The 26,588-nt window shown below is 37.1% G+C and overlaps 1 protein-coding gene across 2 annotated transcripts in view; it reads right to left on the bottom strand.

Annotated features, from left to right (window-relative positions):
* The window catches only part of SH2D1A (SH2 domain containing 1A), a 65,686-nt gene that overhangs the window by 19,043 nt on the left and 20,055 nt on the right, over nucleotides 1-26,588 (bottom strand). Inside the window, exons 1-3 of one of the 2 annotated variants that reach the window (XM_063432111.1) lie at nucleotides 24,925-24,982; nucleotides 24,647-24,805; nucleotides 4,726-4,789 (exon numbers count right to left, since the gene is read on the bottom strand). In XM_063432111.1, coding sequence (XP_063288181.1) covers nucleotides 4,726-4,789; nucleotides 24,647-24,783 — 201 coding nt within the window. In that variant the 5' untranslated portion in view covers nucleotides 24,784-24,805; nucleotides 24,925-24,982. Of the gene's footprint in view, nucleotides 1-4,725; nucleotides 4,790-24,646; nucleotides 24,806-24,924; nucleotides 24,983-26,588 lie in introns of those variants that run through there. The other variant, XM_063432112.1, reaches the window with a different exon arrangement.

Raw genomic sequence — 26,588 nt, 5'->3', positions numbered from 1 at the left:
ATTTATTATTTTAGGAACCCCACCCGCCGCACAGGGGTGGGGGCCGGGGGGGGCAGTATGTCCCCCCCCCTTATTTCTTATTTTAGGGCCCCCACCCGCCGCACAGGGGTGGGGGCCGGGGGGGACAATAGGTCCCCCCTTATTGATAATTTTAGGGCCCCCACCCGCCGCACAGGGGTGGGGGCCGGGGGGGCAGTATGTGCCCCCCTTATTTTTAGGGCCCCCACCCACCGCTCAGGGGTGGGGGCCGGGGGGGGGAGGAGAGTAGGTCCCCCCCCCCCCCCTTCAACCACTATTGTGGCCAGACAGCCTCCCTGTGGGTTCGGGCTTCAGCTGTCAGCTGAAGCCACGCCCACAGCAGTGCTGACAGGCTGTCAGCACACAAAGCGCGTTCACAGTGCTTTGTGTGCTGATAGCCCGTCTGATGCATTCACCCAGAATGCATCGGACGAGAGGCCTTTTTAGGGCCTCTGAACTCGGAAGTCCCTCTGGTGGCCGTCTGATTGACTGCAACAAGAGGTGTTCCAAGCTTCCAATGTAAACACTGCATTTTCTCAGAAAATACAGTGCTTACAAGAAAAAGGCTCCGGGTAGCTGTAGCACTCACCTAAACAACCTCATTAAGCTGAAGTTGTTCAGGTGACTATAGTGTCCCTTTAATTCTTCTTTCCAAACTGCTATTGCTGTTCTGTTGTTTTTTTTTCTTTATTGCACATTTTACTCAATATCAAAGCTTTTGACAATGGTTTATTTATTTTGTCTGCATTAAAAAGTGTATTAATCGCTTTGTTCAAACTAGATTTTACCACAATTAAATGTGACATCAAAAAGCTTTTGATTCTTAAAAAATTAAACAGCTCTTTTGATGGTAAATTAAATTCTTGGGTTAGTTGAACAATGGTTTTAATTGTCTCCTCTGCAATTAATTGGGACAGACATAAAATTCCCGCTTGTTTCCAGTTTTTAAGATTTATATTTTCCACTTGTTGTTCAACAAAATCTAATTTTAAATACCGTATATACTCGAGTATAAGCCGAGTTTTTCAGCACGTTTTTTGTGCTGAAAAACCCCAACTCGGCTTATACTCGAGTCAATTGTCTGTATTATGGCAATTTGCATTGCCATAATACAGACTGGGGGCTGCAGAGAGATGTTACTTACCTTTCCTGCAGCTCCTGTCAGCTCTCTCCTCCTCCGCCGGTCCGTTCAGCTCTTCTGTCAGCTCACAGTGTAAGTCTCGCGAGAGCCGCGGCTCTCGCGAGATTTACACTGGGAGCTGACCGAGGTGCTGAACGGACCGGCGGAGGAGGAGAGAGCTGACAGGAGCTGCAGGAAAGGTAAGTAACATCACTCTGCAGCCCCCACAGCCCCCTCCTACACAGTGCCCATCCACTGGACCACCAGGGAAGGAGAGCCCCCCTCCCTGGCCAGCTAGCAAGCAGGGAGGGGGGACGAAAAAATTTATATATATTAATAATAATAAAAAAAATAAAAATAATAAAATAAAAATAATAATTAAATAAAAAATAATAATAAAATAAAAAAAATAATAATAAAACATGTAATGAAACAAAAAAAATATTAAAATAATAATTAAAAAATAAAAATGCCCACCCCCCACCAAGGCTCTGCATCACACACACACATACACACACTGCATTCATACACACACACTGCACTCATACACACACACACACTGCATTCATGCACACACACTGCATTCATGCACACACACACTGCACTCATACACACAGCATTCTCATACACACACACTGCACTCATACACACAGCATTCATACACACACTGCATTCATACACACACACAGCATTCATACACACACACACTGCATTCATACACACACACTGCATTCATACACACACACTGCACTCACGCACACACACTGCATTCACGCACACACACTGCATTCACACACACACACTGCATTCATACACACACACAGCACTCATACACACACACAGCACTCATACACACACACTGCACTCATACACACACACAGCATTCTCATACACACACACTGCACTCATACACACAGCATTCATACACACACACAGCATTCATACACACACACTGCACTCACGCACACACACTGCATTCATACACACTCACTGCATTCATACACACACACTGCATTCATACACACACACTGCATTCATACACACACACAGCACTCATACACACACAGCACTCATACACACAGCATTCTCATGCACACACACTGCACTCATACACACAGCATTCATACACACACACTGCATTCATACACACACACTGCACTCATACACACACACTGCACTCATACACACACACTGCATTCATGCACACACACACTGCATTCATGCACACACACTGCATTCATACACACACACTGCATTCATACACACAGCATTCTCACACACACACACACTGCACTCATACACACACACACACACTGCACTCATACACACACACACACTGCACTCATACACACACACACACACTGCACTCATACACACAGCATTCTCATACACACACACTGCATTCATATACACACACTGCATTCTCATACACACACACACTGCATTCTCATACACACACACTGCATTCATTATATACACACACTGTAAATAAATATTCAATTAATATAATTTTTTAAGGATCTAATTTTATTTAGAAATTTACCAGCAGCTGCTGCATTTCCCACCCTAGTCTTATACTCGAGTCAATAAGTTTTCCCAGTTTTTTTGGGTAAAATTAGGGGCCTCGGCTTATATTCGGGTCGGCTTATACTCGAGTATATACGGTAGCTTGGAATTTTGTTTTCTATTTTTAAGCTTTTTTTTATTTTAGGCCAGCTATTTATTAAGTGTGTTATAATTGTATTAGGATACTGTTGTTTTTGAGGGAGTTTATTCGTATTCCAAATTAGGCAGTCCAAACTCGGAACTTCTGCTGCAATAAGCTCCGTTTTGTACCACCCTTCCGTTTTATTCTCTTCTATTTGCATCCTATATATGTGTAGAATTACAGCTGCTCTATAATTATTAAGTATTAAAGGGTAAGCCATTCCCCCTTTGTTCAATTTTTGTATTAATGTTGCCTGGCTCAGTCTTGGCTCAGTCTTGGAAAAAAATCAACCAGTGGTTAGAGATATATAGTGGTAACATTTGAAACATATAGTTCCATTTTGGAATAATGTATGAATTAATCACGGTCATCCTTCCCCAAAAAGATATTTCTAGATTTCTTCGGTTTTTTAGCCATTTATTAAGGGATTGTAATAAGTCTAAGAAATTTGTCTCCATAATTCTATTTACATCTCTGGTTAGTTTGACTCCTAGGTAATCCATGCTATTTTCTACCCATAAAAAATTATATCTATCTTTAATCTCTTTTTTAGTTGGTTTATCCAAATTAATATCTAAAATCATAGATTTTTCTATATTTAGTTTATAATTTGATACTTTGCTGTAGTTGTCTATTTCCACCATTAGATAATTCAATGAGGCGTCAGGGTTGGTTATAGTGACTAAAATATCGTCGGCGTACAAACTTAATTTCTGCTCTACATCTGCTATTTTATAACCATTTATCTTTTTGTTGTTTCTGATTTTTTCAGCTAGTGGTTCAATAGAGAGCAGGTACAGTAAGGGAGAAAGTGGACACCCTTGACGTGTACCGTTATTCAATTGAAACCATGGAGTAATGATATTCGGTCCTTTAATACGTGCTAGTGGGTTTGTATAGAGAGCCATGATAGCTTTTTTAATCCAACCATCTTAGCCATAATGTGATAGTACCGCATCCAAATACGTCCAGCTGACTCTGTCGAATGCTTTCTCAGCATCAATCGACAGAGCCAGAACTGGAACGTTATTTCTTTTGGCGTCATCCAAGATATTTATAATTTTCCTAATACTTGTGTATGAGTTTCTACCTGGGACATATCCTAATTGGTCTTGATGTATCATTAATGGTAAAAGTTTTTTAACTCTAGCAGCCAAGACTGAGGCATACAGTTTGGTGTCAACATCTATCAAAGATATTGACCTCAAATTGATGCTCTCTCCAGAAGTCGTCCTATTACATTTAAATTGGCCAGAAATGGCACAAGATTTAAAAATCATCCTTATTCAGCTTTTTCTAGCAGCTAAAATCGTGATTGCGAGAGGATGGAAAATTGATAGAGACGTACCCTGGGATCAAGTTAAAGCTCAACTTGAGTTTCAAATAAAAATGGAACTTATGCTGAGTACCCAAAAACTAAGTAGAAAAACAACTGTTTGGGAGAAATGTTGGGAGGTGATTAATAAATAAATAGAACATTTGGCTTATCAAAGTTGGTCTCTAAACAAATTAAAAGTAAAACTTAAAATGCGTTAAGATTGTAAATACTTTGGACAGTATAGATTATAAGATATTCTCTCACCCGATAGAGTTTTTCCATCTCTCTTGCTGCAATGTCTTGTCAATATAATTTTGAAAGTTTAAGTATTGTTTTTTCCTTTTGTATTGTATTGTACTGTATTGTATAGTATTGTAACGTATTGTCTTTTTGTATGAAAAAATAGCTATTGTCTTTTTGTATGAAAAATTGGTGAAAAGAAAGGGTAAACCTTTAAAATAAAGATTAAATTAAAAAAAAAATACAGAAACAATATATTCAAATTGTACTTTTAGGAAAAATATTGATTGATTGATTATAAAATGAACAAAGAACACTTACTTCTGCTGTCCATGAACCAGTTGTTGTTTGATGAACTCTGTAGGTATATATTAAATCCTTGTGCCTATAAATAAAGTGAGATCAACTAATGAAAGTGTTTCCAAAGAAAGAAATGCCCTAAATGTTGTCTCTTATATTTTTCAAATCTGTGAAATATTTTTTATAGTGTACCCATCAAACCTGTGTAACCATAAAGACTATGTTTATTTTTTATTTATTACTGGCATTTATAAAGCACCAACATATTCCGCAGCGCTGTACAATTGGGAAAGACAACACAATAAGACCAGACCGATACAACAGGTAGAGGGCTCTGCCGGAAAGAGGCAGAGGACAGAATTTGGGGTTGAAAGCCTGTCAGACTATAGTGAGTATTTAATTTGGAGTTGTTGGCAAGTAGCTGTGAAATCAAATGACATGTTGGTGTAAACAAAGTCACAAGAAACAGCTGAACACTCATTCACATTCATGTACACATGTCTGTGAATACTCCTTTATGCTGCAGTGTCGATAGTAGTGAGACAGTGACTAAAATGCAATAGTCATGCATAGCAAGTCAGTAATGTTTCTGCATTTGAATTGCAATGTCATTATTAACAGAAATGTACAGAGCTTCACTGATGATAGAGGAAATATGGACTTGGGAGAGTTTAGATTTAGTTAGGGGAAGGCGACGGTTAGGAGGGTGGTCAGAGTAGTTTTTGTAATCATAGAAGTTACAGACCTGAGCATTTGTGCCTTTAAGATTCTGTGGACTAAAACTCACATGGTTCTTAGGCTAGTGATAAAAGTTGCAGTCCAAACATCTTAAAATAAGTTACCCCTAAGCATAGTTTCTCCTTAACCCATGCCTCTGAAGTCTAAGTAGCCCAATATACCCCTAACAAGCTCTCAACATTATCCCATTAACAAGCATAACAGCACAAACTTCTAGTGCAATTATAAAGCATTGATTTTAGCGACAGTAACTTTTTAAACTTAAGATTTAAATGTGATTTTCAAGTGAATAATGTTAAGATTGGTTCAATTCATTTTAAAATCACAAATCAATAACTAATCATTTAAAAACATATGTCAATAAAGGCTTCCAGACTGTGTCACGTGGCTGTAGCCTAGAATTAGTCCAGCCCAGAAAAATAGCTTACACATGTTTCATACAAGAAACTCTAAGAATTCTACCAAATGCAATTAGAAAGAATTTATTATATGAGCTTTTAAAAAAAATCTGAATTGAAGAATGTGTTAGAGCTCAATAAATGACATAACAATTGTTCAAATCTGAGAATCTTCTACCTTCAAAGCATTGAAAGCTATATATATATATACACAGGAAATACAGATCTACTGTAACTGTTATCACTTTTTATACATGGCATGGAAATGTTTGTTTCATTCTTAAACCCATCATGCATACTAACAATAATTTAAAAGAAGTGCTTATTTGGCAGACACGGTCAGACATAAGCCTTCATTTATTTGTAATTGACTTTCCTTTTCCTTATTTCACTTGGTTTATTCTAAATATTGATATGCATAAATGCTTCCTGATAATAACAGACAAGTTTGATGAGACATCAGCAAACAAAATTGATCCTCATTATGTGACCCATGATCTTCCAGAAATGAACAGTTTTGGCCTGAATTTTGCCAGTTGGAGGAGAGCTCCACACTGCTCCCTGTTTAATTAATAAACTCTTTGATTAATTTTGGAAAGAACAGTGGAAAAAGAAACAAACAGAGGCTTAATTGAAAAACACTGGGCCCTGGCGCAAAAATTGCCCTGGGTCCCCCATTCATTTGTCAGATCCCTCTCCAGGTGACTCATTCCCCCCCATCCAGCTTCTCCAAGAGTCTCATTCACCCAGCCCCTCCATGTGTCATTCTCCTCCCTCAGTCCCTTCATGTATCTCATTCTTTCCCATGCCCTCCATGTGACTCACCCCCCCCCCCCCACACCCTCCAATTGTCTCTCCCACCCCCCATGTATCTCTCTCCCATCCCCCTCACTTCCAGGTAGTGTGGCCTAGAGGACTGCGGTACCCGGTCAGTGATCATTTCCTGTTAGACTGCGGTGCTCGGTCACGCTACATACGGCGGCAGAAGGGGGTGCAGCACAGCTCTCCCTTTCTACCATTTACCCAACAACCACGCACCCTGGGCCGGTTCGGACATACACCGGTCCTGAAGTTATGGTGGCCCTCGGTTGCAGGGGTCTGCGACTAGGCCCCCTGGAATGACGGGCAACCGTGATAGTTATGCCACTGGACACAACAGTGATGTGGATTATTTTGGTATTTTATAAATAACAATAATTATACTAATTGAAATTATACTTAACAAAGAACTAACCACACTTCTTATGCAACATAGTTTTAATTTATGATATGTGGTTTTGGATCACATTACATAACTTAGCTAGTTCTTCATTTTGCATTGTTGGAATTCTAGCAACGTAAGGGTTAACAGTTGAGCAGGATGCTTTGTGTGTGAAGTCATTGTTAGAAACTGACTGTAATGTGGTTGCCTACATCTTAGGTTGGGTAACGGAACAGATCTTATCTCAGCAAAACAACTTGAAATGATCAGCTCATGCAAAAACTCCACAGTTTTTTTTCACACGTCCATAATAAAATATATTTTTTTTTCATTACCTTCAGTCAAGTTTACATTAAGTCCTGTGAAGTGGGCACTTATTCATATTACTGGGTACAATGATATGACCTATTTTTTTCTTCCTTCCTTTAGCGGGCACCTTCCCCCTTACTCCATTGTGAATTATATGTTGGGTTCTTCTTTTAAACAAGTTTCTATTACGTTAGCACTCAGATGCAGTGATTAAAGGGATACTGTAGTGCCTGTAATACAAAACTGTATTCCTGGCACTACTGATCCCTCTGCCTCCCCCCTTCCTCGTGCCCCCCCTTCCCCCCCAGTAAATAAAGGGTTAAAAACCCTTTATTTACTTACTTTATCCAGCACCGATGTCCCAAGGCTCTGGTTACAAGCTCTGACCCCTGCTCCATCCCGCGATGAGCGGGGTTTAACCCTTTAAGTCCGGAGGACGTACTATTACGCCACGCAGAAACCGGCTCTAAACGCCGGCGGGCGTAATAGTACGTCCTCGCTTTTATTGTCGCCCACGTGGCCGGCGGTATTCTCCCGCTGCAGATCGCGGTCGGGGGGGATGCCTGGCCCCCCGGGCAACTCCCCCTGTGGCCGGTGACCGCGATCTGCAGTCTCTGATCGCAGTGACAAGCTGTCACTGCGACCAGTATTCAGCATTTGTCAGCCGATTTCAAATCGGCTGACACATGCGGCCGGCGGCTTTCCCGTTGTGCAGATCGCGGTCGGGGGACTTACCTGGCCCACCAGGCAGTCCCCCTGGGGTCAGTGACCGCGATCTGCTAAGTCTGATCGCAGTGACAGGCTGTCACTGCGATCTCAAAGCACTCTGATCGCAGTGACAGCCTGTCACTGCGATCAGTGTTACATGTGTCAGCCTATTGGCTGACACATGTAACTGGCACAGTGATCCCCCTGCAGATTGGAAGGGGGGAGTGCTTGTACCACCCAGGCACTCCCCCCTGTGGTCAATTACCCAATCTGCAGGAGGTGATCACAGTGACAGGCAGTCACTGTGATCACTGATCCTGTGTGTCAGCCAGTGATGTGAAATCACTGGCTGACACTGTCTCTGCCCCCTGTCCTGTAAAAAAAATAAAATATTAGTTCAAAAAATAAATTAAAAAAATTACAGTTACAAATAAAATATACTTAGATCATATGTATTATATATATATGATCTAAGTATATATATATACACATACACACACACACACACATTTACACATACACGACGTGTATTTAAATATTAATAAATATATATATATATATATATATTAATATCAAATTACACGTAGACTGATACTGATTAAATATATATATATAATTATTGTTATATATATATTTATATATAATATAAAAAATATATATGTAAATACGTAAAAAAATAAAATAAAAAAAATATTTAAAAATAAATAATAAAAAAATATATAGATGTGTGTTATTTCGTTCTAACTGTATTGTGATAATAATATATATATATTTATATCAAAATACACGTAGAACAAAATAATATATATCATAATATATATATCTATATACATAAATATATACGTATATATACCTATATATAAATAAAAATATTTAAAAAAAATTATATATATATATACGTATATATACACATATGTATATATATACATATATTAATTCTACACATATATTTATGTAATAATTTTACATAATTAGGTATCCTAATTAATTACAATTAGCGGGACCTGCCTGACAACCCATGCCGAAAGTATAGGGAATTTAATTTGCTAGCACTATATTTAACCCTATAACTTTCCAAGACACCATAAAACCTGTACATGGGGGGTACTGTTTTACTCGGGAGACTTTGCTGAACACAAATATTAGTGTTTCAAAACAGTAAAATGTATTACAACGATGATATCGCCAGTAAAAGTGACGTTTTCTGCATTTTTCACGCACAAACAGCACTTACACGGACGCTATTATTGCTGCAATACTTTTTACTGTTTTGAAATACAAATATTTGTGTTGAGCGAAGTCTCCCGAGTACAACAGTACCCCACATGTACAGGTTTTATGGTGTTTTCAAATGTTACAGCGTCAAATATAAGGCTTGTGTTTCATTTTTTTCACATTAAAATTCGCCAGATTGCTTACGTTGCCTTTGTGACCCTATGGTAGCCCAAGAATGAAAATTACCCCTATGATGGCATACCATTTGCAATAGTAGACAACCCAAGGTATTGCAAATGGGGTTTGTCCAGACTTTTTTAGTAGCCACTTAGTCACAAACACTGGCCAAAATTGGCGTTTTTTGAATTTTTCACACACAAACAAATACTAACGCTAACTTTGGCCAGTGTTTGTGACCAAATGGCTACTAAAAAAGACTGGACATACCCCATTTGCAATACCTTGGGTTGTCTACTATTGCAAATGGTATGCCATTATGGGTGTAAATTTAATTCCTGGGCTACTATACAGTCTCAAAGGCAACGTAACCAATCTGGCGAATTTCAATTTCAAATGTAACACGCTATATTTGACCCTGTAACTTCCCAAAACACCATAAAACCTGTACATAGGGGGTACTGTTTTACACGTGAGACATCGCTGAATACAAATATGTGTATTGTATTGCAGTAAAAGCAAACAGTATTTTGACATCCACAGTTAAAATGTCACATAGAACTAAAAAAAATTAAAAAAATCTTTTTTTCTCCCATTTTTTTATATATTTTTTATATTAAATTATGTTTAATACCTAAATATTTGATGTTAAATGAAAGCCCTGTTTCCCCTGAATAAAATGATATATAATAAGGGGGATGCATTTCATATGAAAGAGGTGAATTACGGTTTGACAGACATATAGCGCAAATGCCAGGTTTTGTTTACGTTTTGTTCTGTTCACAACTTGTACATTTGGCTGCGGTGTTAAGGGGTTAATGCGCATGCGCGGCAAATGCCGCGCGCTCATTAGACCTCCCCATAGGAAAGCATTGAATCAATGCTTTCCTATGGGGAAAATCTGACGCTGAAAGTCCTCATGCAGAGCGTGAGGACATCCAGCGGCAGATAACGGACCAAAAGTCAGTTTGGATTCTGGAAGCCCTCTAGTGACTGTCTGGTAGACAGCCACTGAGGGCAGACTTAGTGCTGCAATGTAAACAGACTTAGTGCTGCAATGTTTTTACAAAAGACATCTGCTTAGAATTCATATTATATTTATATTTAACTTTAAGCATATGATGTAATATAATATAATATAGTTCAGGTACATAGCAGAAATAATAAAATGTATATTAATATCTGCATGTACAATTTGTTTCATTTGTAGGCACCACAAGAAAAAAAACAGAGCTCCTCTCTCTCCAACCTCATATCTGACAATCTTATGCAGCAGGGGAACGTGAGGGTTCACCATTTAAAAAAATATATATGTATGTGTCTGTATATGTGATACATGTATATACGGGTGTCTATGGGCTTGTGACTATGTGCGAGTGTGTGTCAATATGTGTGAGTGTCTATGCACCTATGCATCTGTATGTGATAAATGTATGTGTGAATGTCTTTATATCTGTGGACTTCTGACTATGAATGTGTATGTATGTGCTTGCGTGTTTGTATGAATATATATCTATGTGTGAGTGCCTGATTTTAGGACTGATTCACCAACACACAAGTAGGACCATGTCATACTGAAACCTAATCTTGATTTTTGTTTAGGGTTGATGAGGACACTTAATCATTACACAATTAGAATTTTAAACTTGATCAATTCAATAAACATAATAATAGTCATAATAACATGGTTCCCATACAATAATGTTATACTTTTATTGGGATTCAAAGCATAAAGTGGCATATTTTATTTGTACTTGTTACCACAACATGTATGAATGTGTCTATGTGTTAGTGTCGCTGTATGTAATAAGTGTATATGCAAGTTTCTATAAACCATATTAAGCATTGGGTTAATGTGGACACTTAATAATTACACATTTTAGAATTTTAAATTGTTAAAACTCCAGTAATACTAACTAGAATAAAATGGTTTTCATACCTCTGAAGGATGATATTTTTATAGTTCAACTTTATGTCCTATAATATGAAAATCACTATTTATCCACTTTGAATTCCCAGCAATTGAACATTTAGTGAATAGTCTGTGGGGTGTGAACACTCTCTATAATTTGCGCTATATCCAACTGAGCTATACTACAAACAACAAATATTTTTTGCACATTAGCACTTCAATGAAACAATACCATTAATATGTTATTTAAATGTAAGTCAGTTTATATATATATATATATATATATATATATATATATATATATATATATATATATATATATATATATATATATATATATATAAAAATATCCATCCAAAATAGGCAGGAGCACTCACTTGCTAAAAGTCCAAAATTTATTATAACATCTTTAAAAACGATCAACGTTTCAGTCCTGCATAGACTGAAACGTTGATCGTTTTTAAAGATGTTCTAATAAATTTTGAACTTTTAGCAAGTGAGTGCTCCTGCCTATTTTGGATGGATACATAATACTAGCCATGGCATGCTAGCACCCGAATTTTAAGGGATACTTCAAGCGTGAGTGCAGGAACACTTTGGATTTTTTTTATATATATATATATATATAATTTCAAATCCCGGCACTTATCTCAATCAATCGATAAATACACAAAAAATATATAATGCCTGGATGCAGTACTGCATAAGAAATATATCAGAAAAAAAATATTTTGCACTCATAGGTCTGATTGTCGTGGTTTTATTTTGTGCATTACATCATAAAATAATCAATGTAAAGGCCTTTTTCTGATATATATATAAATATTGTATATATTGTCACACAGTGTCTTGAAGGCCTGTGGAGGTAATCTTTAGGACCTGGAATCCTTTATAGTCTATCCACTCACCTCCCTAATTAATGAATTAACAGCATGTAAATTCTCAGGCTGCTGACTCCTAGAAAGAATAGAGTGTTTTGTTTAAACAAGTTATCCCAGTGCAGCAGTGAGCAGTAAAACTTATCAGAGAAAACTGAGTTATTTTATCCGGGATAGTTATGATCGCTGAATATTTAGCTAGCGCTCTAAAGGAGCTAGGATTTTGTTTGTAGTATTTTAAGCCAATGGTGGCATTTGCTTATTTATTGAATACATTGTCTCCCTTCTGTGATTTTAAGTCTGCCGCAGTCTATATCCTAGAGGAAAGTGTTGTTTTGGCTAGCAATGTGGTTGAGGATGAAGGCACAACACTACATGGTCTGTGGCTATAGAGGTTCTCCGAGAACCACTGATAGAAACTTTGCTGTAAAGCCATTAGACATTTGCATTAAAAATAGGAACTTGGTAAAGGCTTTGGTGCAGGCTACTGCATTTTAGCAGGAGACTAAGCGCTTGCTTGTTACACAAGTTAGCAGTGTATCAGAGGCTCAGCTGGAAGACAGAGCAGCACTAAGAAATGTACCCAAACAACCGATAAAGCATAGCTCATTAAAATAAATGTGTAGGTTGCCGGTAAGAATGTTCAAGCCCTCATTGATTCTGGAAGTAGGGTTACATTGGTAAAAAAGTGTTTTGATTAAACCTGAAATATCAAAAATGTTGCAATTGCTTGATACTGTATGTATACATGGTGACATTCGCTCATACCCCACAGCAGAAGAACAAATTATTACTGGTATTAAATGTCGTGTAGTTGCAGTACCTATTTTGCCATATGACAAGGTGATAGGCAGAGACTTCCCTTACTTGTGATGAATATTGGTAAAGGCCATAAAAAAGTCATGAAATGTTCACAGGGTAAGGTCAACGGGTACTGGACGAAGATAACATTTTCCCTTTTTTTATGTTTATTTGGAGTCAGTGAAAAAGAGTTAATTCTAGTATGTCCGGGTAATGATCATTTTTATACTGCCTTGTGGGAAGGCTAAATTTAACAGCTGCAAGGGAAAATGTACAGACGGTAGAGGGAACTATCACTGATTCTAATAAACATTTGTCGTTTTCTTATTGAAAGATAAAACATGATTTGCTTTATCGAATAGATAAAAAAGGATTGCGGAGATGGAGCTGTTATAACCCACAAAAATCACACAGAAGTGCACACTTGGGATTGAGAAAACCTGGGATGCGTGCAAATATTCTTGCAGAAAAATAAAGATTTTGGAGATCTATCCAGAATCTACAAATACCATCCAGAATGTTAGTGGAGAGATCCATTGAAATGTTTTCGGTTTTCCTAACTCATTAATACCATTATAAAAATTCCTTTTGAGCAGATTGCGATGAATTTACTAGGGCCATTACCTAAATCAACTAGGGAGCACCAGTATATCTAGTTGTACTTGCTTCAATCCAATACTATCATAAAATAAAAAAACACCCCTTCCTAGAATATCGCAAAAGAGTTCGTGATGATATTTAGCAGGGTAGGCATACCAAAAGACCGTTTTATTTCAATGTAAGGAAGGAATTGATGTAAACTTTCCAAAATTAAGAAGCTTAGGATACAGTTCATCACCCCCAAACTGATAAGCTTGCTGAAATGTTTAATAAAATACTGAATACCTTATTTCACAAAGTATTGGACAAATATGGAACAAATTGTTTATTGCCATATCTCAAGTTCTCTGTTAGAGAAGTACCACAATCTTCCAGAGGGTCTTCACCTTTCAAGCTGGTATACTTGAAAGGCAAACATTTTATACTGATGGTAGACATCTTAGATATATATTAGATTTTGCAAAAGAGACATGATAACAGGGACACAATCCTCTCCATACTGGTGTACAACATATTGCACAAATACAAGTGCGTATAGAAGCCATAATGCAAGTAGTAAAGGAAAATATGGAAAAAGCATAGAGGGCACAATTACAATAAATGCTAGAGTAAAGGTCTTCCAACATTTAGGAAGAGTTCTAGAACTGATTCCTTGTAAACTGGAAATGATACTATGAATTAATTGTACTGGTCAGTGAGGTAACTTACCAAGTAAGACAAACAGCCAGGAGGAAGTCAGAACAAATTTACCATAGAAATGTGCTAAAACCTTGGGTAGAGAGGAGGTATTAATGATGATGCAAAGTGAATCCACTCACAAAATAATTAAGAATGAACATGAACTACATTTTACAGAGACTCAATCACTTGATCAGAAGCAGGAAGTAAAGGGGTTTGTTTCTAAAACTAGAGATGTTTTCTCCTCAGTTCCAGGAAAAAAACACATATTATTAAACAGGAAATCATTGCTGAACCAAAGAAAAATTGAAATTTTTTTACTGAATACCAGAGAGAGAGGCATTAAGGTAGAAGTAAATACAATGTTGGACTTAGGGGTAATTGAAGTTTTACAGAATGAATGAATGAAACCATCCTGTTGCTCTAGTGCCCAAACCAAATGACCTTCGGAAATTGAATGACATTTCTAAGTCTGATGCTTATGTTATGCCTCAGTTGATGAATTAATAGAGAGACTAAGGGGTTCAAGATATCTAATTACTTTAGACTTAACAAAAATCTATTGACAGGTTCTCCTGATGGAAAGGATAAAGGGGGGGGGGGATTTTCTACACTAGTGGGTCTGTTCGAGTATACAGTTTGTTTGCATGGTGCCCCAGTTACTTTTCAGTGAATGATGTGTAGAATATTTAAGTCCATAAAGAATATGCAGCTGCCTACTTTGATGATGTGGTGATTGTTGGAGTTCTAGCAACATAGTTCAGGCAGTAGTAGATTCTATCCGAGCTTTGTGTGTGTGTGTGTATATATATATATATATATCTGTGTGTGTGTGTGTGTGTGTTTATGTGTTTCTTTCAACAGGACCCTTTTTTAGGGTACTGAGGAAAGTCCCAAGCTTTATCACACTTCAATGCGATGTATACTTTGCATATTTGGCTTTATAAGCTCTACGGTTGAATATATATCATGTAAATGAGACTTAGATTCCGAATTAATGAGGTTGGTTAACTCCTAAAAGTAGGAAGAAAATCCAGCCCCACTGGAATTACCTCTAATTTAAATTGAATACCTTATATTGAATTTAAATTAGAGGTAATTCCAGTGGGGGTGGATTTTCTTCCTACTTTTAAGAGTTTAACCAGTCTACATTATTTATATATAAGGGTTATGCCCTAGCTACCTCTGTAACCTTTTCCAAACTCTTTGGCTAAGGTTTTCCTTGCCTTTTATAGTTTTTTCTTCTTAGATTCTGAATTAGCGGCTTATAACCCCTATATCTCTAGTCTCATCTACCTCACAAGGATGTTCTACTAGGGGTACTTTTTTAGGCAGTGGTCTGGGACTGATATGTGGTCCTGGCCCAGCTGGAAGAAGGAACCAGCATACTTCAGCTGGAGCATCAGGAAGTGGGAAACATCGCCCAATCAATGAGGCCAGCCTCTGATCAGGATAATTGACAGCAATTTTTAATTAATCACTTGGATGTTTTTAATAATACTGAAGTGGGCATTTTGTCTAAGGCCTTATTCTTCATCCCCACCCTGGACCCACATGACCTTAAATGTATAGTGGAACACTTTAAATTTGGTAAAAATTGGTGCTTTGGAATTTTTTGGAGATCACACAGATTTAGTACAGGTTAAATGGCAATTTAGATCCACCAGCAATGTCTACATAAATGCATTCTCACATTTGGTGAAAGCTAACAGCATCCCTTATCTTCATAGGGAAAATCAGGACATTATATTCCTAAAGTTGAAAGATGTCTTGAAAAGTCTTTCAGTGGACAATTCTATCACTGTTCACCCAGCAGATAAGGGAATGGGCAATGTTATAGTGAATTATGCTGATTAGCAGAAGGACATATTAATGCAATTGAGTGATTCCAAATAAGTACTAAGTACTGTGGCGAAACTAACCTCGCCACTGGGTCCTGGAGAAGTCGGTGTTACAAAATGCCTTTTGTCCCTATTTTCTCTTATGCCAAATTGCCCTGCTTCCCTGGGTTATGGAGAAGCCTGATTTCCAGCCTCCTGCCTCATGACTATGGCCCCCTCTCATCAGCCCATGATAAACTTAAAACCCCATGGCGATTTGACTGTGTTTGTGGGATCTGAGTGCTGTTTGGATATATTGAGCACTCAGATCCAAGCCATCTGGGGATAGGTTGAATGTGGGGGTTCTGTTCAGTATGATAGGAATTATGTATTTTTGTGTATTTTTGCTGTTGTTGTGAATAGAGATATTTTCTGTACCTGTAGATAGTTGGCTTACCACACCCAGTTTAGCCAATTATCTCCAGGATAGAGGACTCCGTGGAACTGGTTTGGGCTGGAAAGCCATGCTTCAGTTGGTCACAAAGGACTACAACCTAACTTTTAAACCACTGGAGGGAATTGTCTGATTTTTGAGTATGTTTGTTTTTGGAGAATACTGATTCTGAAAATGTAAGTTTTATGTGATGTATACTTTTAAAGTTATGAATATTGTGTAAAACTGTGTATTTTCCTGCCACTATAATGATATAATGATATAATTACTGAACACAATGGGTTAACGTAATTATATCACAGGCAGAGGGAAAGATTTTGCTGGAATGAATGGGAGTGATTTACTGTATATTACGTGTTGATTGGATGTTCCACAAAACCCTGTGGGTGGTACTAATGTGTAAGAATGTGTATATAAGAACAATAAAAACACAGCTCTGTCTCTTCCTGTTTTGACCCTCAACATAGAGCCTCGTCTCATGATTGGGGGATCGGCTGCATCTACACTGGGGGATTGCTATACTCTGTATACTCCTCTAGCTATAATCACTGAGCTCTTTTAAGAGCTTGTTCCAGCTTCGCTCTCTGCAGATAGAGAGGTTCGGTCTGCAGTGCTTATGGTGTCTGAAGAAGCGCTTGGAGCCCTCGGGAAGCACTAGGAGCATCCATCAACGGAGGTACTCAGTCGGAGTACTAGGAGCTCCGTTACAAGTACCATCTACTAATCAAGTTATTTGGCCCACTTGTCACAAGGGTTATCATCAGAGGCATTAAGGCTAACATTAAAAAAGGAGCATATATTTGAGGAACATCCTCAGTATCCTATTCTCTATACTCTACAAAAGATCCACAAAAACTCTGTACATCCCTTGGGATGACCTATTATCTGGGCCAGGAGTGGACTCTTAGAGCCAATTAGCAAATGGCTTGACAGATTTTTTAAAGATCCTGTTTTAATCAATACCAACTTGTGCTCGTGATACAGCTGATGTAATCTCCAGACTCAAGAGGACAACCTAAAACCTAAACAAACCCTTTCCAGTAATTCAAGTGGAGCTACTATCAGTAGTTATTTTAATCTAGTGCTTTGACTTTGTAGAAAGGGACAGAAAATCAGTTTAATGATATGGAGCTATACGTGAACTCTTTATCCACATCGGTGACATTTTCAATGAAGTTACTTGGAAAACTCATTTGGCTATTTATATGCTGTTCGACAAAGAAATCGATAGTAGTACAGTGTTTCATGCAAAGAGCTTCAATCTTCGGGCACTTAAGAACTATGTACCGATTTCCCAGTTCCTCAGGGTAATCTGCAATAATTTTGATGCAAAATAGAGAGAACTACAACTACAGAAATTATGGGAAAAAATTATGGATGAAGATATTGCAAAGTCCAGATTAGAAGCAGAATTTCATGCAGATAAATCTCAAGTGGATGATGTAACAGAGCAGGTTGTGTTTGTGTGCAAACATTCAAGACAAGCAGTCTGGCTCTCAAAGAAGTTCAGCAAAAGCACTGGCCTATGTTTAATAGGGACAGTTTCTTACCATTTTAGGTATTTGTAAGGAACTTGTTGGCAGTTTTGGGGTTGGTTCTTAATAGGCTACTATATTACAATTGAATGTACCTTTTGTACTGCACTGCTACATTTGCAATTACATTTAGACCATAAATACAAGGGTTGAAAGAAAGCAGGTTAAATTCTAATAAAACTACATAACAGATGTACCAACTGTGGCAACGGAATTATACGTTTTCATAAACTGTCCAAAGTTTACACCATCCCTTAGAAAAATACCTCTAAATCAAATCACACTTAGATGCAACTCAACTTTGATAAAACTAATTCAGATCTTTCCATAATGGAACAGATGTGCGTCAATAAACCTCCCAGAGGCAAGGTGATCTCAACCTGCCATGACCCATTGTTTCTTGAACAAAATAACAGAAAAATAACATGCAGGTGGTACATGGTACCGACACACGTAAACCCTTCCTCATCCGACAAATGTTGGAGGTGTTTATCTGAGAAAGGCTCAATGTCCCATATATGGTGGGATTGCAGGGCTATTAGAACCTCCTGGCAAATGATTTGTGACCTTTTCTCACGAATAACAGGTAAACATATTCAGCCATCAGCTGACCTATATCTTTTTGAACAGGACTGTCAAATGCTCACAAATTAATAACCTTTCATGTCCTGATTACTGCCAACTTTGCAATTAACAGGGGGTGGAATTCCATAAAAATATCTACTAAGCAGGAAATATTACTCAAAGTTTCTAAAAATGAATCATATGAAAGGTTAACTTTTAGAAACTCTCACAGAAGTTAAAAGATAATAAAAGACTGGGCTGTAGGTAGATATTCTAACGTTGGTTCAAACACCATACGTGATACCCCACACATAATGGGAGAACGTATCAGAACATTAGTCAAAATAAAATAAATAAACACATTTTAAAAAGAGAGTGAGGGAGGTAATGAACGTACCCACTTTGTAAGAGTATTCTTCAGGGCAACTCTTTGGACATCATAAACACCTAGGCATGACCATTAAGACATGATGATGTTGATGTTAGAGGTTTCCATTTTATACTAGATCACATGCTTATAGGAAATTGTTAGGCAATACAGGTGGTCCTCACTTTATGACCTACCTGTTTTACGATGACTCACACTTACGACCAGCCCTCTAGCATGGGGATTCAAGGGATTCTCCACGCTAGAGAGCTGGTCTATGTTCAGGGACTTTTCCCCAAACTGGTGAATTTGTCTACGTTCGGGTAAATTTCCCCAAACATAAAAAATTGCACCAGAGCAGGGAATCCGTCTAATCTGTGTTCGGGGAATGTTCCCCGAACATAGATTTGAGGGATTTCCTGCTCTGCTGCGCTTGTCTATGTTCAGGGAAATTTCCCCGAACATAGACCTGCACTGGTACGCATGCTCTGTAGCACATCCTCACTTACCGACCAATTTGTTTTACGGTCGAGTTGTAAAACCGGAACCCGGTCAGTGAGTGAAGAGTGCCTATACCTTGCACGCACCTTGATTATTTCTCTACCCTTCTTATCTTCTCTATTCTATGCCTTTTCCTTTTTTTGTTTCCTACCTTTCTCTTGAAAAGTCTTGCTACTCTACAGAATGAAAAGCACTTATATAAGTTGCAGTCAAAGAATCATGGCTTAATTGTTTAACCAGTTAGGTGACCTTATGATAACTTAAAGGACCACTCTCGGCACCCAGACCACTTCAGCTTAATGAAGTGGTCTGGGTGCCAGGTCCAGCTAGGGTTAACCCAATTTTTTATAAACATAGTAGTTTCAGAGAAACTGCTATGTTTATAAATTGGTTAAGCCTTCCCCCTAATCCTCTAGTGGCTGTCTCATTGACAGCCGCTAGAGGCGCTTGCGTGATTCTCACTGTGAAAATCACAGTGAGAGCACGCAAGCGTCCATAGGAAAGCATTTTAAATGCTTTCCTATGCGACCGGCTGAATGCGCGCGCAGCTCTTGCCGCGCGTGCGCATTCAGCCGACGGGGCGGAGAGGAGGCGGAGAGGAGGAGGAGAGCTCCCCGCCCAGCACTGGAAAAAGGTAAGTTTTAACCCTTTTCCCCTTTCCAGAGCCGGGAGGGGGACCCTGAGGGTGGGGGCACCCTCAGGGCACTCTAGTGCCAGGAAAACGAGTTTGTTTTCCTGGCACTAAAGTGGTCCTTTAATGCACTGCTAACTGATGCATCAATGTATTGCTGTATTTGTATTTCAACCTTTGCATTATGTGCCATTTCTGATACGAATCAAATAACTGCATGTCACTTCTGTTTTATTCTACATTTCTGTAATGCTCTTATGCACAATCTGTAAAATGTATATTATTATATATATATATATTATATAATTAAAAAAATACCTATATATGGATTCTTAATACACGTAATATTTAATCTGACATATGAATATTGTTTAATTCCCTATTTCTTTGTTTCTGAGTAAAATATACCCAATGCAAGCGGTCAATATGTTTCACAATGAGTTTGGCAGATCAATTTCTAGACCTATGCAACCTTCGAAATTCATATTTTCTTGCTGTGTGAAGAAGCAGTAAGCAGGTGCTTTATTTTGTATGAAGTGTTATATAGATCATTTTATTGCAGCATGTTAATTCTTTAAAATATGCTAAATGACACAGATCTTAAACGGAAAAACGTTTTAGCATTTTTGTAGGCATATATTTAGTACACAGTAAGCAGTGGATAATTAACTGGGGAATGAGAAAAGGAAACCAAATTCACCCTTATTCCCTGTTTCTTAAAAAGTTTGGACGATCTTATTCATTAACCCCGTAATTGTGGATAATTCACGAAAACATTGACAATTCTTGGTCAAAATCATTGAGCAAGGAATATAGCTGTTCTGGAGAATTTTTCCAATTTGGCTATTTTGAACAATAATTTGCAATTTCGCCTCGCAGTTTTACATAATGCATGGTTTGCTCAGTTGGGAGTGCAAGATGTATTTACCTGTTGTTTTTATACACAGTCTCAAATAATTTAGTGTTGCTTTCTGTATGCAAGTGCATATTTACACAACATTTTGTGCAAACCTTATTTCATTTCGATTTGTGACAATTCCTGTTAGCCTGGCTGGTAATATATAGAATAAAACAGCTCATATCAAAATTCATTTTGAAAATCTATAAATTTAGCTAAAAGGTGGAGTGTTTCATTACACATTGCTTTATGTGCTTTTATATGGAATATCACACAGAATATAATTGATTCACTTAAATCTGTATTCTGAATCACTATCTGGTGTCTTAAACCAATCTGAATATGGATAGATGATTCTTGGCCAGTATGCAGAAACCACATATATTTGGATAAACGCATATGAGTTTTTAATTAAGCAGGGTTCTTCAAACCTACCATTGGGAACCATTTATTTTACAGGAAATTAAAGCAAATGTTTCAACATTTGCTCACTTTTGTAAAAGCAATGATATCAGAAAAGTATCACCTATTGGTAGATTCTAAAGACAATGAAAAAATTAATAGTGCTTCTCAAATCACTCCAAAAGCCCAGGTTGTGCTGCCAAGATTGACTCCCTGAGGAAGGGGATGATAATCTCAAACCAGTCTCTAAACCAGGGATGACACAAAGGCAGATTTGTCTCTATTTAAGAATTATAACTCATAGGGTATTTTCCCATTCTTATGACAGCATAAAGCAGGTATAGGCAACCTTTGGCACTCCCGCTGTTTTGGACAACACCTTCCATGATGTCTTGCCAGCATTATGGGTGTAAGAGAATTATGGGGGGTGTAGTCCACAACATCTGCAGTGCCAAATGTTGCCTACCCTTGGTATAGGGGATGTATTTTGTATACAAGCAAGAAATCTATCATTTTCCCACCCCCCTTCCTTATTCTGCAGTATGGCTTACTTAATGAGATACATACCAGGATTCAATTTACAAATTACTTTATGATACATGTACTTATTAATTAGAAAACCCATTAAAATGAAGGATGGTTAATGGAATCCTATGAAAACTCATATGCCTCATCAACATATTCAGAAATGCAGATATTCAAAATGACATCCAGCATTGCGATTGTCCAGAGTTGGTAGACTAAATAACCCTTTTTTTTCGGTAGCTAAAATATTTTGAATCAGTGGATGGTTATTCAACACCTTTATTAAACTGTGCTCCGGTTTATTTTATAATACTGTTTTTCTTGAAAAAAAAACAATTGTTAAGCATTGCATTTCATTTTGTAAATCTTGTTCTGACCACCTTATACAAAATTTCCAAGATATTATCACATAGAATTTAATAGGATAATGCCTGTTCAGTTACCAGAGGTACAGTTATTACTTGCAATAGATGGAAGCCTGCATATGTTTAAGTTATTCAGAACATTTTAAACACTTAAGGGTTTAGTTTCAGTCTATGTGCTAAGCAGTAGTACCTTTATACTTCATATGCTTGAGAAATACATTTCCCATGAATTATATCTTCCCTTTAGCCTGACTGAGGATCATGGGAGATGTAGATCAAACATATCTAGGGAACAAAGTCAGCTACCAGTTAGATAGAAACTGAAATAAAACACAGAAAATATTCCAAAACAGAGAACATTTATCTAAAACAGAAAACATTGACGTCTTTCCCATGAAATACAACAAATACAAAAAGAATACTTTTGTACTGACTTTGCAAAATGATTTATAGACACACCTTTAAACTACTTACTAATGATTAATTCTGTTGACTTCGGCTAACCATTTGTTTTCTAAGAGACCCTGAGAATATAATTTAAAAAAAAAAAAACTAACCACATCACACACAAGTCCTCAAAAGCCTGAGAAAGTATATACACAAATAAATGTTGCAAGGCACAGCCACAAAATGTGTACGCACCTTTTCATATTATTCAATGCTCAGATTACAGAATAAACAATGCACTGAGCATTTCTAAGAAATTTACCAAAAAAGTCTAAGAAATTACTTTGCAAAACATGTTGTCTAATTAAAAAAAAAAAATCTAATTACTTTTAATTTCAAGTGGGGTTATATGTTAATTTCCTAAAAGAATATAACAGTCTATAGCATGAGAACATCTCTTCTAAATCATATAGTATTTCAAAGAAAATGTAAATAAATCATTGCACAAAATGGTAAACGAGCTATGTACATTTAAACGTCCGAACATTAATATCCTTCTACAAATACCTTGAGATACAACTGCATGGTTGTCCAAATCAAGGCACAAGAGCTAACTGGTTTTAATAGAAAGTGATTCGCACAAAAAATGTGTTACTTATATGTTGTGATGGGACTATGACTTTCAAAACTAGTTCAGCTGTCCTTAGTAAAATACCTAAAGAAATATTTGGATATCAAGTGTGAAAACTATTTCTTTGGGAGAAAAATAAAAAAAGGTAAAATAGAACAAAGTTTATGCAGACTTTCGGACTACTTGCAATTAAATATACTCATGCTTTACCTAGTATCATACTTCGGCAAATAGTTACCCAGATACACAGTGTTATAGGCTTAAAAATACTCGAGTTCATCAAGTTCAGCCTTGAACTTATCTCCTTAGATCAGGGGTAGGCAACCTTCGGCTCTACTGATGTTGTGGACTACATCTCCCTTGATGCTTTGCCAGCAATATGGCTGTAAAAGCATTATGGGAGATGTAGTCCAAAACATCTGTAGAGCCGAAGGTTGCCTACCCCTGCCTTAGATCAACAATGCAATGAAAAAATAATATATATATTTTTTTTTAAACTGTTTAAGAGCGATACAATACCGCTCTTGACTATAGGGCGAAAGGGCTGTTGGGCTTAGAAGAAATGTAAAATATCAAATCGCATATAGGTTTTTTTTTAGGTTAAATATATTTTTCAAAAACAAGATAGGGTTTGTGGTATTAGAAATGTCTGAGGATTACTAATACAGACTAATACAGAGATAAAAAAGTAATTTTGCAGAAGTAAAAATAGGTAGGCCAAGACATATGTAACTTTTTTTTTTTAACTGTTTACAGGTTTTTATTTTGTCTTCGTTTTGGTTTTTAAAGATTGAAATATTTTCTTTAAAAAATATTGCAACTGATTGCTGCTAGATCAGGCAAAGCACCAGGGGAGATGTAGTCCATTACATCTTGAGTGCCAAAGACTGACTACCTCTGCTGTTGATAATCTGTCCAATCGTATAATAATACTAACCCTATTTATAAAAACAAATATGACTGCCTGTAAAAATAGTCACATTCTACAAGCAATTCAAGTCCATCAACATGAAATACAAGATATACAAGCTAAATAATCTTGATAAATAATGTGTATAAAAATATGCAAATTAAAATAGTTTGTCTTACATTTTCACCATCATCTGTCGCAATGTTATTTTAAGCAGGAGGCTTGTCATGGGGACTTAATTTCACACTTTTCAGGGCATTTGAAAAGTCTTACTATCATGTAGAATACGTTTCTTTTTCTAAGCATCCCTATTAAAGCAAGTGCTCACAATACTTACAGAACACAGAGACAGTACATGCCCGGTACTGTCTCACTGTCTCGTAGTAAGTAGCTTCCATCTTTACCAACTTCACACAAGAGCTTCTCCCCCGTTTCGCGGCTGATTTTTCCATGGTAAACCGACACATTCTCCATCACGCAAAGGGGGAAATACAATCTGACAGTGACAGATAAAAAGCAAAAGTTCTGAGTAAGGTGGAGAGGTAAAGCAAAGTTAGATCAACCTAAAGTGTTCTTTTATAAGAACATACAATGAAAAACCCAGACAGGAATTACATTTCACATAAGTAACAGCTCCTCCCTCCCCCAGTAGGCCCCACAACAGAAGGATGTAAATGCTGAACACATCTGAGGCAGAATTTTGCAGTCAAAATGTGACATACATAGATTTCTTTTTCCATTATGGTTATAAATAGAAGTGAAAGATTTTTTTTTTTTATTTTTTTTTTAAAAGTATGCTGTAAGTTCATGTTGTTGGAGAATGTTAGATTTATTTGCATGACATCTTAAAACAGTACATGGAAGATCAAACAATATTCTGATCTGTAGTCTACTGACGTTCATCTCAGGATGATTGATAATGAAACTAGGGAAGTGCAATGATGTATTTTTTACACTGCTTTGGTTAATCTCATTTTAATAACTGTAAACGCATGTAATGTTATGTTTACCTATTTTGTTATGTTATCTATGGGTAAAACTGACACCAACGTCCGGAAGACACTACATATTTTTGTCCTAATAAAAGCAAAAAGAACAAAAATGTTAACTATTATTAATGTTGCCTTGTTAAGAAAAAGAATTGTTTCATGACTCTAAATTAGGGGTGGGCAAAAAGTATATCTTCAGATATTGTAGAGCTGCAGGTTCCATGATACTCTGACATTCCAAAATCTGGCAAAGCATCATGACAGTTGAATTTCTACAACATTTGGGGATCTGCATTTGGCCCACCCTTACTCTAAATCATTATCAATCTGTAAATAAATCCAACATGGAAAGTAATCAAGACAGCAAACATGTTTGACTAAAATCTATTGACAGTGTGAGATGCGTCAGCCATGTCGACAAGACACGATTCCCGTTGATGGAGTTACTGGCACCTTTACTAACACTAGTTAGTAAACAGGGGTGTAGAATTTTTAAAATATCTACTTGTCCATGGGAACAAGCTGCCTGCCAAGTGCTCGGGACTGCAAATCCGAGGCGTCGGCGATGCAGATTCCAAAAGTCTGTTCCAATTAGTTAGGGTTTGTTTGTTTTTTTGTTTTTTGTTTTTTAAAAGTCCAAAATGTGATGCAGTATAATTTATTTAACTACGCCCTGAAAGGGCCTTCTTTATTTCTAAAAAAAACCCCTTTTTTTTCTATAAATGAAAAGGACTGTAGAATATGTTGGCACTATATAAATGCTAATAATAATAACGGTGTCTGCTGTGGTAGCAGACACCGTTAGACTCAAGCAAGCAGTGCAAGAACACTCAATGAAAATGTACATTTTATTATCAAACCATATTAACACATCTTACTAACAAAATGTATATTTATTGACCACAAATAGGGTTAGCAACTAAGCACGTACATAGCTTAAACTGAGAATTTCTGTAGAAACTTTGTTTAATAAACAGGCTGCAGTCTTAATGATGGACATGATGAAAGGGTCTAAAGCAGCCAATTCTTTACATAAAATGGAGTGAGTATAGGTTCTCACAAGAGGAGAAACAAGTCCAGGTACATCCTATCACGAGTTACATAGCAACTTCATGTCACATGATCTTTGAAAATGGTGTACAATGTCTTTAATGTAACACTTTTAAAATAGGTACCTGTTTGGGCTGCCATCAACTTCCTTAGATCTCTAATTTGTACTTTACTTAAACTTTCTTCTCCAAAAGGTCACTTATAAAAAGCACCTAACCATGATATATTCTGCTTGTTGCA

This window comes from Pelobates fuscus, chromosome 9, assembly GCF_036172605.1.
Source record: "Pelobates fuscus isolate aPelFus1 chromosome 9, aPelFus1.pri, whole genome shotgun sequence".
NCBI lineage: Eukaryota > Metazoa > Chordata > Amphibia > Anura > Pelobatidae > Pelobates > Pelobates fuscus.
The sequence above is the reverse complement of the archived record's forward strand: the minus strand, read 5'-3'. Positions and strand labels throughout refer to the sequence as shown.